We start from the raw sequence: 14141 nt of genomic DNA on the forward strand, positions 1-14141 counted from the left end.
AGGCTCATTTCCCAAGCAGTACCCGGTGCTGAAGAGGGGCTGCTCAGTGTTTAGGAATTACTGCCACAAACAGGAAGCGTTTCATGCTTTCTATTCACAGTTGCTTGAGGAGGGAAAGGACATGGGGCCCAGGGCAAGAGCTACTTTGTAATAGGAAAAGAAAGCTGACATGGCTTTTGGTTATACCCCTTCATTGTATTCGCTGTGGAAAACAGGCGGCAGTTAAATACGTGGGATATTCAGCTGGAATAGACTGACTCCTCAGTGACAGAATGAGTAAATTATGCAGTTTCACTAAAAATAAAGTCCTAATAATCAAATGCAAAACCAAATAGATAATTGATAAAATCTCATTCTAAAAAAGAAATAAAATGCATGTTTACAGGGAAAAATACTGTTTAAGGTGGGAAGGAAAAACCATTGTATTTCTTAGTATCTGAGTTACAGCAATGCTACATTATTTATGAGACAACATCTCTAAAAGATATGTTAAACTGCTTTAGCCATGAGTTTTCAGCCATGATGGGCCATGCAAAGATAAATACGCAAAACTGTGCTATTGTCCAGATCCTTTAACATTTATTCTGTTCAAATCCCGTAAAACAGAAAGGCTGTTTAACAGATGAGATTGCTGACTATTGAAAATGCATCTCCTCAATTGCTATATAAACCAAGGAATTTCTTGAATCAGATTTCTAGCCACATCTTCAAGAAGGTGTCAAAGCTTGCTGCCTTTCTGCTGAATTACAGAAAGCTGTTACTTTTAGATAACTTCCTGTAATTTACCAGCAGGATCTGCTCAGCGACTGCTGCAGTCAATGTTCTTTTCCTTTGCCTTTCTTTGTGGACAATGAAGCTTCTCTCTTTCATGAGAAATGTTGTAGTCTGACATCAACATGCAGTGATCGAGTTCTGAGTGCTAAAATTGAAATATCTTTTTTTTTTTTCTTCTTGTCTTTTTTTTTTTTTTTTTTGAGAAGATGGGAAATTCTTACGCTGGTCAGCTCAAGACAACACGGTTTGAAGAAGTGTTGCATAATTCTATTGAGGCCTCTCTCCGCTCAAACAACTTAGTTCCCAGACCAATCTTTTCACAGTTGTATTTGGAAGCTGAACAGCAACTATCATCACTGGAAGGTAAGAAATAGTGGAATTTATATTTCTGCTCAAAGACAATTCTGCTGTTTGCTCTCCCAAGGCTCAGCACACACATTTCAAATCAGAATACGGAAAAACAAAAGTATTTAAAGTTTTTCTTTGGATTTTTTATGATCTACAAATACATATATGTATTAGAATTGGATTAAAAATACAAACTGCATTGTCTTTTATTTTGACAAAATCAAGCCACTTGCTTGCTCAGTTTTATCAATATACATAAATTGAAGTACTGGGAATTGTTCCATTAAATGTGTGGAGGAATCTGCAGAGATTTGGAACATAAATCTGTTATCCTATAATTTTTCATACACTGCTGACAGTTATACAGTAAATGATGGTAAACACATGATAGATTTATAAAAGATATGCTAAGACTGATTTTCATTGTGAATAAATACAGCAGAAATATTTTTAGCTTTTAAGAAGGTTTATAATTACTTTGGGCATAATATTTTTAGCTATTCTGTGGTTGCAAAGGTAAAAATTTAGGATGTGTTCTCTGCACAAGTTGGTATTTAACACGTGGGATTTCTCACTGAATTTTTGTGCGTGTTTAGAGAAGCCTGCTTTCTGAGTTTCATTTGTTCAGTCTTTTTTCTTGGAAGTAGTATAGTTTAAATGAACTGTATAGATCTGATAAGCAAACTCCTGATACAATTTGGTGCAGAACACCGACATGTTGGTGCAAGGTTACGTTTAATAATTTCATTATTTAGCCATTTCTGACATCAGGGTGGTGTTTAATTTATTTTGACCAGGTCTACTTCCACTGTCATGCTTTGATAAAGATGGCTTAGATATATATGTAAAGAAAAATGCATAATGGTTAACAATCCACAGTAACAGGAAAAAAAATCAGCCCAAGAAGTAGTAGTAGTACATAAAAGTATTTTGCACAGATTAAACTCTTTACTATTACCTCACAGTAACAGCTGAGAAAACATTTCTTGAAAAAGTAGATCTGCTCACAGCTCACACATCATTACTCATTTCTATATATAAATTTCTGCTGTATTAGTACATAATAATGGATATACATTCATTGTTTAAATATATATGCTGCTTATTCCCTACACCAAGTGATCCTTCTATCAAACCCTTCTATGAGGTTTTCATAAACTTTTCCGTGGCAACCAACTGTGATGTCACAAAATGGATTATGACATCAGTTGGGGAAGATGCTACAGGAGCAGATGCATTGTTCAGGAACAAAAGTGCAATTTCACACTTCTGCAACTTCTTTCTTTCAAGGCTTTCAAAGAACTTTCCAAACCTTGAGGGGCTGATTGTATTTTCAATGCTGTTAATGGAAACAGAACTGAACTGTAATTAATTAAAAGCCTCACAACAGCCTGGCAGAGAACATTCCTTTCATGAATTTTTTAGATAAGGGAGAGTCTGAAAGGACCCATAATAGAGCTTTTCCTAGGTCATTCCTCAGGTGGGAGAGGTCTGCAAGCTGGTGTCATGTACTCCAGCCTGGGGGTGTTGGTCGCCAGCTGGCTGAACATGAGCCAGCAGTGTGCCCAGGTGGCCAAGAAGGCCAACAGCATCCTGGCTTGTATCAGGAATAGTGTGGCCAGCAGGAGCAGGGAGGTGATTGTTCCCCTGTACTCATCACTGGTGAGGCCGCGCCTGGAATACTGAGTTGTTTTGGGCCCCTCAATACAAGAAGGACGTTGAGGTGCTGGAGCGTGTCCAGAGAAGGGCAACAAAGCTGGTGAAGGGTCTGGAGCACAGGCCTTATGAGGAGCGGCTGAGGGAACTGGGGTTGTTTAATCTGGAGAAGAGGAGGCTGAGAGGTGACCTTATTGCTCTCTACAACTACCAGAAAGGAGGTTGTAGTGAGGTGGGTGTTGGGCTCTTCTCCCAAGTAGTTAGCGATAGGACGAGAGGAAATGGGCTCAAGCTGCACCAGGGGAGGTTTAGATTGGATATTAGGAAAAATCTCTTCATGGAAAGTGTAGCCAAGCATTGGAAGAGGCTGCCCAGAGAGGTGGTGGAGTCACCATCCCTGGAAGTGTTCAAAAAACAGGTAGACGTGGCACTCTGGGACATGCTTTAGTCTAGTCTACCCTTGATTGGTTTGGTGTGGACTTGGTAGTGTAGGTTAATGGTTGGACTGGATGATCTTAAAGGTCTTTTCCAACCTAAACGATTCTATGATTCTATAAATTGAAATTTCCACTTCTAGCTACATGAGTCCCTGTGCTCTGAGGTCCAGGAGGCATCTGAGGCAGAGAGCCATCCTTGGGTCTTGTATAAGCCCCTGTCCTCCCCTCTCATTGTTATCTTTTCTTGGCCCTGGCATTCTGACACGGTGATATACTCTGACTGTCCTTGGTCATAGCTGCTTGTTGGTCCTCAATACAGCAAGTGTTTTCCTATGGTGAAGCAGATATGATAGAAATAATTTAGACAAGGTAGTGCAGGGGATCAGTGCAACCCAAGTGTTTTGGCTTTCCATTTTGTGGACTGATAGCACATTATAGATGTTCAAAGTAGCATTTGGCAACAAAACCAGCCACGGGTAAATAAAGCTGATACTATGGATTTTTGTCTCTGATGATGCTATAATATCAAAATTGCTAGAGAGCCTGACAATTGAGTATATAGTCAGTTTAAGAAAGAAACAGCTGAAAATGTTTGTTTTGGTTTTTTTTTAAGCTTTATCAATCACCTATTGTAATGTCCTTATTTTTAGGGCTTTTTTTTGTTTAAAAAACATTTTTCTGTTTCCTTTTGATACATAAATGACCATCTAAACCAGAAAAAAGTACCTAGCCACTGAGACTAGCCTAATATCATTATATATCTGTCATGGTAATTTATGCCTAAAAATAATTTATTTGTGCAAAAGAGACTTTAGTGTGCCTGGAGACAAGTTAAATGAACATGCTGGTGCCTTCTGGCCTAGATGTTATATTTTTTGCAATGAGCTTGCAAACTCGTATTTTCCAGTGAAATGGTTTTCCAGTTTACACATTCTAGATTTGAAAAAAACATACATATTATGAACATATGCCTTTATAGGAATTTATACAATTACATTTGCCTATTAAATTTTTTGTAGCTATGTAAATTAGAAGTACCACAGTCACCTAAGTTGATTTAAACATAATGTCAGATCTCCTTGGTTCCAATAATAATATGTTTTTTCATTCTTGTTTTTGTTGTTTCCCCCCTCCCCCCGCTTTTTATTATTGATGTGTTTCCGCTCTTCTCCAGACCTGGCAAATTCATATAGTGCTTAAAATAGTCCAAAAGCATTATCATTATTTAAACAAACCTCTTGCTAGATTTTTCATTTTAAGCCTGCAGTTTGCTGTGGTCTCACTGGTTGTACATTTCTAATGAGGGTCTTCTAAAGTCTACTTAATTTTCTTAGCCTTTGTAACTGCAGAACATATCTGCAAATGCCAATAAATAGCCTGGATGTTCAGGAACTTTCTAGGAATATGGATTAAAAACTCTTTACAATAGAAGGCAAGTTTATTTGGCTCTAACAGCTTTAGATTTCTTGCATATGTCTGTTTGCCTGGTTATTACCATATAAACTGCAAATTAAACCTATAGACTGGATTGACAGTTATTAGAAGTCAGTATGTGCAAATCAGTGAGGCTCTTTAATTCTTCACTTCTGGAATTAAAATCGCCTTTGAATCACAATCACATTCACAATTTTGACTCTCTAATCACGTCTTATTTCTCAAATACAAAATATATTTATTCCTTTTTTCTTTTGTGCTCTTAGATGCATTTGGGTGCCCTCTTTTAGGCCTGTGTATTATGTTTATGCCAAAGAGGTGTGAAGCTGATTTCAGAAGTTAATGACAAACATTACTTTTCCATTAGTATCCACATCCTATACCACTGCTACCACTGGGACTTCAGTGGGAAAAGGATGGGAAGTGTCATGGCAAAGCAAAGCAGAGCAGCAGTGTGGCAGTTGGCTCCACCGCAGTGAGGGTGTTCGTTGAGTGGTGTTGTATTGAGCTCTGATAGCAGCACCGTGGTCTGACGTGAACTTTGCAGTGAACTTGTGTCTGTGGTTAACTGGCTCCTTCCTTGATCTGCATTTAAGGGAGGCTGTCTGTTCACGGGTACAATATATTTTGTGGCTGTTGATTTAAGCCCTCATGCTGCAATCACTTTGTGGATCATATCAGCCCTATGAATAGTCCCACTGAGAAAAAATTATATATGTATTAAAATATTCACAGAATTTAACTTATATTTAAATTATACCTTAAGGAGAGAAGAATTTTCCATGTGAAATGTCTTAATCACAACTGTATAGGCATAAAGGTCTAATAAATCCTTTGTGAGAACTGAAAAGAATTCCTTAAAGCAAACAATGGTGTTTATGGTATCCATGAATAAATTTAAATTCAATAAAATATGTACAAAATCTTCACAGTATGTCTGCTGGTTTAATGGTGCTATACCAACTTATGTCAGCTGACTGCCTAGTTCTATAACATATGACAGGAGAACTGTGGTTGTGAGTCCACTTTTGCCATCCTATTGTCTCTGGTTTTGAGTGCTTGATTGTGTGTTCTTTTGGGATTGTTTAAGAAAAGAAGATATGGAACAGACACATGCAAACACAGAGTTTTTTGAAGGGGCCCTGCTTTAAAAATAAAATGGAAGCAGAAACTGTAGATCTTTTTTAAAACAAGCAACAGAAACCCTAATGACGCCCTTTACAGGTGACAGAAGCTCATTCTTTTGTATTATAGGTAGGTATTTGCTCTTGTATTCTTTTCAATTTTGACCTGAAAGCACTGTAGCTCTCCTATTTCTTAGTCTCCACTTCCATTTCTTGTCTCTATCTTTTTGTTTTGGTTTGGTTTTTTAATGTGGAATTATCTGTTATGGCTGAACAAACCTAACAGTTTACCACTGCCCAAAAGGGAAAATCCCACATCCTGCTCTCCCCACTCCTCCTAGCCATATGTTCCCATTTTCTCCCTTTTCATCAATTTTAACATTTTTTTAATCTTCCACTGAGCTAATTTAGTACATAAACCCAGTAAAAAAACCTGGTCACTTTTGTTCACTTAGTTTTCTGCTGGATTAGCAAGCTGGGATGGCTCAGCACAGGCTCCAGTAAGTGTCAGAGCTGGCACAAAGAGGAAGGAAGGAACTTCGTAGCTGGGAGTGTGGAGAACGAATGGAGAGCCAGACTCACCCCTTTTGCATTGCATTTGGATGTTAGTCAAAGTTAAGTCATAACACATAACTTACCCCAACTTAAATAGCAAAGACCGAGAGCTTGACTTTTCCCTTTGTTCACTCTCAGCATTTTTGTCTTTAGGCTATGCCCTTAACACAGTGTTTAACGTTCTGTCCTTATCTGTGTGCACCAGGACTGAAGCTTGATGTTTAGATACTTAAAAGTACACATACCCTTCAAATCCTCTCCTAGATGGGGGTGTGAGTCTTAATAACCTTTAGAGACAAATCTTCAAACTCCAGATTTACTTTCTTCAGCTTCCTCCCTAATTCTCATTTATCCTGTAGTATTTGTTTAGCTGATTCTACAAAAATTTGTCAATAAAATAAAAAGATATTCTGAGGAGGGTCATAGGAAAAAAAAATCCTTGATGAATATCCTATGGGATTCTGAGTGCCTGATCCAAAGTCAGTTGAAGCAAAGAGAGTATGTCCAGTTGATACTGAGCTTTGGAGGGTGACTGCAGTGTGCTTCATTGTTTTTCTATTTCAAGACCAAAAGCTGGATCAACAGAATAATGTAAGAACCTAACTGCTGTTTTACTTGCCCAAGTCCAAACAGCTATTCAGCTTCTTGCTGATCCTCAAGTACCTGCAGCACTTCACCACCCAGTTTTGCTGGAGAAAACTCTGTGTTTGCTGCAGGTGTGTCCCTATAGAAGCCAAGAATCTAGAAGCCTAAGACATAAGCCCCACTGGGTTCACTTAGTACTTGTGCCTGATCTCTGTCGTGTGTAAGGCTGAATCTGGTCTGAAATTTTCCTTAGTCCTGTCCGTAGAAGTGTTCTCCCCATTTACCGTTTAGCTGCGCTCCTCTGCTTGCCACCTTTGTCCCATTTGCCATGAGTGTGTCTGAGCCATAAGAGGGGATGGAATCATTCCTCTGTATGTTTTGCTGGAGCTGTTGAATTATGCATAAAAAAAGTATTGTCCTATGGGTGGAGAGAAGGAAAGAAGCAGTTTCTAGTTGAAAGGCTGAAACATACACCAATAATATGCAGGTGAGTTCTCTTAACAAGCCAGCTATCAGGTAAAAATGCTGATTTACATAGCTGGCACACCAGAATAGTGGTTTACAGCAGAGAATCTGAAGAAGAAACGCCTAAAGCGCTCTAAAAATGAAGCCTACATCATGTATTCTTCTCTGCAACATTCAGTGTTGCCTCCTAGAGTGGCAGAGTCCATGCACAGGCTGCTGTGAATCGTCTTCCTAGACATCTGCCTTTCCTTGACATTGTACAGGGAGCGGCAGTGCTTTACTCAGAGCTCTGGATTCTGGTAGGAGACAGACGGCCTGAGAATTAGGTGTTCTTATCATGGCATCATCTGTGGTGAACCTAGTTTCAAGCAGGAACCGTTTCTTCAGTTTCCTGTACAACATCAAGGACATGGTCAATACCTAATTAATAAAATCTGTACTTGGACTGTAGCCAGGACATTCTAAAGTGCTAGGAAGTAATGACTTTAGGTTTATATTGGCTGTTAATATTATAAACAACAGATACAGTTACACTGTTGTGATCAGCAAGAGTTCAAACATGAGGAGTTAGGCCTCTCAAAATTGTGAGGTTGGCTTAAAAATAATGAGATTTTAAAAAATAAAAAATTGAGGCTTCTTTTTATTTGCCCTTCAGGTTTTTTACTTTCTCAGGTGCAGTTGGGTCATGCTTTTGAACTTTTTTTTTTTTGCATAGGAGCTAAAAGCTTTATTTTTTTGATGAAAGACATTCTATTGTAAGCATGACTGGAAGCTGGAGCTTTAAGGAAACAAATATCTTAAGAGTTGGCAACAGTAAAGTCATTGTCAAGAGGAGAGAATCCAGTTTGCTCTCATACTTTCTGTAACTGGGTCACCCTGTTCATTCATTGGTTTGCTGCCAATGTTTTCTGTTGTCTAAGTCATTTATGCTATGATAATTTGTAGCAGGCAGCAGAGCAGATAATGAGGAAGAAGAAGAAGAGGAGGAGGAAGAAGGCTCAGAATCAAGTAGTCCTCCTGTTTCTTACCAGATGAAGCCTCCCCCAGAAGGATGTTGCACTACCGATGGTAAGAAATGCACTAAACGTGCTACCAGGAGGCATTTGCCCTACCGAAAAGGGTAGGATTGGGGCCATTTCCCGTACAGATCATCAGAATGAGATAATATGTATGATATAGAAATGCTAAAAATGTCAGTGTTCATTACCTGCCAGATAAAGTTGGATTGCTCTTGGTTGCTCTTATATTTGACAGGGTCTTTGCCCAGTGTGTCAGATAAGCATTTGTGTTGGAATGCCTGGCATGAGGACAGAACTTCTGTTCTCTTAGGCAATGCGACCTTTAAAAGGTTGAGTTTGCAGGCATGGCGTTTGCTAAAATGAATGTGGTAATTCTTATGGCTTTATCATTGCTCTTTTCTATTTAAAGTGTACCTCATTCAATGTTGCTGCAAAAAATATTCAAAAACCCAGGAAAAGCCAGTGAAATTCACCAGATACTGAGAACTATTATCTCAATTTTTGAATGTCTGGCCTAAGTTATGATGATGTTAGTAAATAGTCCCATAAATATGTAGGTTGCAAAACATCATCAAGAGAAACTTCACTGTACATTTTCAGATATTTGTTTGTTTATTGTACTGGTAGCATCTGTTTATGGCTGACTGAAAGGCAGGGAAGAAAATTATCTCTTAGTTTGTCTTTGCACTCAGATGAAACAACTTTGTTTTTCATTAAAAATATAGGAAGTCCTTTAATGAAGATGATTGTGACTATTAAATAAAAAAAACTTGTCAATTTAAAATATGTCGAATTGATTTTTTCCAGGTTTCTGCCAGGCTGGTAAGGATTTGAGACTGGTTTCAATTTCCAATGAACATATTGAGGTACCATCAGGGTTTTTACTCGTTGGTGCGAAGTCACCAAATTTGCCTGACCACCTTTTAGTGTGTGCTGTGGATAAAAGATTCCTGCCAGATGACAATGGGCGCAATGCTCTGTTGGGTAAGTGTCTGTGATTGCAGTAAGTGGATTCTTCTGTGGGCTACAATTAATAGCTAATCTTTTTTTACTGAGTGAGTTCAGCAGATCTTATTTCTGTTCCACATCTATAGTACTGCTCACTGGTGATGCGCAACAAGATAACAACTCAGAGCTGGCTGTGTTTGCTTTGGAAAGATACAGAGTGAGGCAGTTCAGTAGAAATGCTTCATCACCTTCTATCCATTAGTCCAAGGCTAAAGTCAGTGTCTGATAGGTTTATGTCCTAGTTGCTGGAACTGCACATCTGGTAACTGGACTAGTTGAACTGCTGCCTGTCTCTATTTTAGCTTTCCAAACACTGAGATGGACAGACTGTAGGTCTGTCAAGTGGAACTTCCAAGCTACTATATATATGTAAACAGTTTGATGATAGTTTGGACTACAAAAATTTATGACCTTTTTGATTTATCTTTTTGAGGTAGGTAATATTCTTCACTGTGTTTGAACAATAGCATGGGTTCTGGATCCTAACCTATGACTTTTTGCTATTATCACAATATTAATAAATATGCATGATTGTAAGTTGAAAATTTTCCTATATGTGTAATCAGGTAATACTGTGTTTGAATAATACTGGTTGTAGGATACTTCAATTTCTTGCTTTTCATCTATTTAGAAGTCTAACTTCTGACATAAAACTAGGTCCTTCTGTCTATTTTTATTACAGCCTTTCTGATGGCCATTAGCCCCATCCAAATCAACACAAATAGGGATGATCTGCAATCATGTGAATGAGTGAACTGAATATTAATATTATTAAAATTGAATTGTTTTTATATTGGGACAAGTGGTATATAATTGGAGGGAGAACTCTTTTTTCAATCCAGCACTCTCAGGTTCTAATGTATTATTTTCTTGGTTAGTTAACCAAAAAATGGCGCATCTTATATCTGTGTACCAGTCTGAGCTTTAAATAGCAAAAAGGAAACATTTATCATGTCTTTTAACTGTTTTCTTTCACAAACTTTGAGGGATATGACATGAACTCAGTTGTTATTTCAGTCTGAGCAACTCTTCAAGGCATTTGGGATGACAGTGTAGTGTGAAGGTGCATACTGTAATTCTATGTACAGTAATTTCTTTCTTCATGTGATCTTGCAGAGCTGGATTGGTCACAGTACATTTGACCAGTGATTGTAAAAGAATTAAGAGGGTTGTAAATCACCCACGTGTTGTCATTTTAAAGATAAAGACAGGAATGTTGTACCACTCAAGTCATTCAGTGCTAGCACTATTAACAGCTTAAGCTCCTTAGGCTGTTAGCAGAGAGGAAGTAGTGTATTTGTTAATTGCATGCTAAACAAGAACAGAAAAAGGCAACGGGAACATAACTGGGAGGTTTTTATGCTACTTGCATCCTCAGCTTGCTTATTTAATACATTTTAGTTTCCTGAAACCATTTAAATGCTTATTTTTGGCTGTTGTTATACACTTAAACACCAGCGAATCACATTCTTTTGCAACACATTTTAGTAATCCTGTAGGATGAATTTTATGTATTCTATAACAAGCTTAAGTGTGAAAGAACTTACATACTTTACGATCCAAAGTCTTCACCTGGAAGCTGGAAATAAAATAATGTTCCTGGTCCCTAATCTAATGAGAAAACATGGTACATCTTATTGACATGAGGATAGCATACTATTCATACAATAGATCATACTGTAGATAGAAATTATTATTTGATTCTGGTTTTCCTACACGGATACAAGTCAAATTAGGGTAAGTAAAATTAGAAGCAGACATGAATAGTCTCACAGTTTCAGACACACAATGAGATAAAAGACAGAACCATTCTTTCTTTAAATTCTCTGTCTATTAGTATAACACAGTGACCTCTGTCTTGTGGTAGATTTAAGTTGAAAACATTTCATATGAAGAAGGAAAGCTCTTTTTATTGTCTTGTTTTTAAAGACAGTATAGAAAGCTTATTTTCGGTACTCTAAGTTTAGGCTGTTCTCCTTCAAACATGTTGGGCTTTTGAAACAACATGGAAAGTGGTCCCTTCAAGCCTTTCTAAGTTTAGAGGAAATTGAATTGGATTAATTTTTAATTGAAATGAGCTGTCATCATGAATCAGAGTATATCCCACACTTTTGGTAATACTTATTGGTGATACAGGCACTTGTAACCCTTCAACCCCATTGGTTTTTCTTAATTTCGTGCTTTTTCTCTTAATATACTGTGGTTTTGTAAGGCAGCTGTTACTCAGTACTGTAGATTTTTTCCAAAATAATTTATTTGAAGGGAAAAGACACTAATGAATTACTCAATAGTTTCCTGATTTCTCATGGTCTGCACATGTTTGTGAAGGTGCCTGTGGAGTGTACAAAAATTCCAGAAGAAAACAGGAAATGTCTCAGTATTTTCCAGACCAGCTTTTGACTTATGGCCTTGTTCCCATTAGGGACTGTTGATATGCCTCTGGGGCATGTGCCAATTTATTGATTATGCTAATAAGTTGTCCCACCATCAAGGCATATGTGCTTGTGATTTGAAAGTAATTTCTGTTGGAGGCTATTTTTTTCCTTTGTTTTTACAATTGATGTATTATTCCATAGACAAACATCCCAGTTTCTGGAAAAGGCTATATTTTTGGCAAGCAAAGAGTTCTCCATGTCTGAGCGTGTACCTTGTATGCTTCTGTTAATCAAGTTAGATCACAGGTTTAACTACTCTGCAAAACAGATTCAGATTTTTGCCTTTAGGAAGCTTTTTTCGTGTTTTTGCAACCTAAAGGAATGCTTAGATGGAGGAATTGCTTCTGTGATAGTGTGATATTTATTGTTTCCTAATAAAAGCAGCAAATGTTTTTTTCTCTTTTGGGTTTTTTTTGACAGTTCTCACTCTTAAGGAGAGTCTCTCATGATAAACAAAGCAACTATTCACCCATCATTTTCCTTCCCAAAAGACCAAACAGCTGCCCACTTTCCTAGCAGGGAATAAGAAATCCTTTTTTTTTTCAGTGGGTCTCTAAGGTCAGAATGACAGAGGAAAAGATTAGTTTGCTTGTCCTGTAAGCTGTGTGTAAGATGAAAACACTGTAGTATAAAATACTGTGGCTGCTTCTGTTAAAATGTACGATGTTCTATTGCGCTTTTGTAATAGTAGTGGGTTTCCGTACAATAGAGGTCTCCAGCTTGACCATATTGATTTCTTTTTTTTTTTTAATTTAGGACTTTAATCTTCAAACGGAGTGGTACTAAGTAGGAGGGAAAAATGTGGAGCATTGTCCGTGTCTGTGTGCTTTTTCTTGTGAGTAGGACTGAAAAGAAGAAATACTTTTGCTGAAAAGTTGAAAATAGAATCATTCTTTGTCTTAAGCAAGCTGCCAACTTTCCACAAAAATATTAACATTAATTAAAAGCCTGTTACTCATTTAAAAGAGGAACAGGAAGAAAATTTTCTGGCAATTGATGAAAGATTAGATTATGAAATATTAGATTATGAAATAGTAGATGGGTGTCCTTCCATCCGGAAGTGCTCTCTTTATCCCTAGCACAAGCTCACTGTTGATCAAAAGGAACCATTTCCCCAGTGAGAAGGTAGGTCAGGTTTCATACCCTTTTAGTCCAAAGTCCTCCTTCTGACCACAAGGTCCCTACTGTGGAAGAGCTTTTTAAATTATGGGCAATTGATCATTGTGATGTGAGCAAATTCAAGCAAGTGCATATGATAAAATTCCAGATACAATCAAATACCTTCTGATTAAACAATCTTCAGAGGGTAACAGCCTTAAGTCACTACTGAACTGAGTTGGATATGAACTGGTGACCTAAAGGTGAAAGGCTTTTAGCCCCTAAACTCCAGGCATTGATTTCTAATTCTCTTGTGAAATCACTCCCATGACAAAGATATATTGAGTCACCTTATGGCTGCCCCAACTCCCCTGACCTTTGTCCTCTCCATAATGTATGGAAGAATATTTAATGCAGCTTGCTTATGAAACAAGCTGTCCCCTCTATCAGCTGCTGCCTTGGGCCATGGCACGTGAACAGGGCATGCAGAGAAAGGAGGATGATGACATGTTTGGGTTCTCTGTGTTCCTCAATCTGCTACATAAAATGCTATGAGCAAGGCTGGCAGAGCCCTGCAGGGAGTAATGATTGAACAGCATTTTATTGCATTGGAATTATAAGATCATGCTATGTTCTATCTGTGATGTCAGGGCTGAGCTGTACTGCCGAAGCAATGGCTGTCATCAATGAGAGCATTTGTCAGAATGAATGGGATGAAAACGGGTGTTGGCAGGAGCTTGCAAGAAAGGACTCAGCCTGACTCAGAGGAGCTGGGGGAGCTTGAGGTGAAAGATGATAGTTTGACTTAAAAGAAAATTAAAAAATAAACTTCTAAAAGGTTCTCCAAGGACTTTTCAAAACAAGTGGATAATTTAGATGTGTTTAATCCTTACTGGGCCTCACCTGTATGCTATACGTGGTGTAAACTAGTTTTCCAGTAGACCTCACAGAGTTAAAAATAGGTGGTTAGGGCAAAAGTTTATTTCAGGCAGAAGTTACTGCTAAATCTGTTTTAGGCAGAGGATAATATACAAAAGTTACCAATAATGACTGCTCTAAAGTCCAAATGAAAAGATTTTATGTCCACTGCCCAACTTCGGTTGAACAAATATTTCTACCCGTGGCTTTGGCAAGTTGCTGGTCACTTGCAGCGAAATGATGAAACCTACAAAGTGTACAGGTACTTCTGTTTTACTTTGGGAA

The 14141-nt window shown here is 37.9% G+C and overlaps 1 protein-coding gene across 2 annotated transcripts in view; it reads left to right on the plus strand.

The window, feature by feature from the left end:
* The first annotated feature begins 980 nt into the window (after positions 1 to 980).
* Positions 981 to 14141, plus strand: part of GREB1 (growth regulating estrogen receptor binding 1) — a 62394-nt gene continuing 49233 nt past the window's right edge. For both annotated transcript variants that reach the window (XM_075707379.1, XM_075707380.1), the window contains exons 1-3: positions 981 to 1137; positions 8324 to 8446; positions 9205 to 9381. In XM_075707379.1, coding sequence (XP_075563494.1) covers positions 981 to 1137; positions 8324 to 8446; positions 9205 to 9381 — 457 coding nt within the window. The remainder of the gene's footprint in view (positions 1138 to 8323; positions 8447 to 9204; positions 9382 to 14141) is intronic.

This window comes from Pelecanus crispus, chromosome 3, assembly GCF_030463565.1.
Source record: "Pelecanus crispus isolate bPelCri1 chromosome 3, bPelCri1.pri, whole genome shotgun sequence".
Taxonomy (NCBI): Eukaryota; Metazoa; Chordata; class Aves; order Pelecaniformes; family Pelecanidae; genus Pelecanus; species Pelecanus crispus.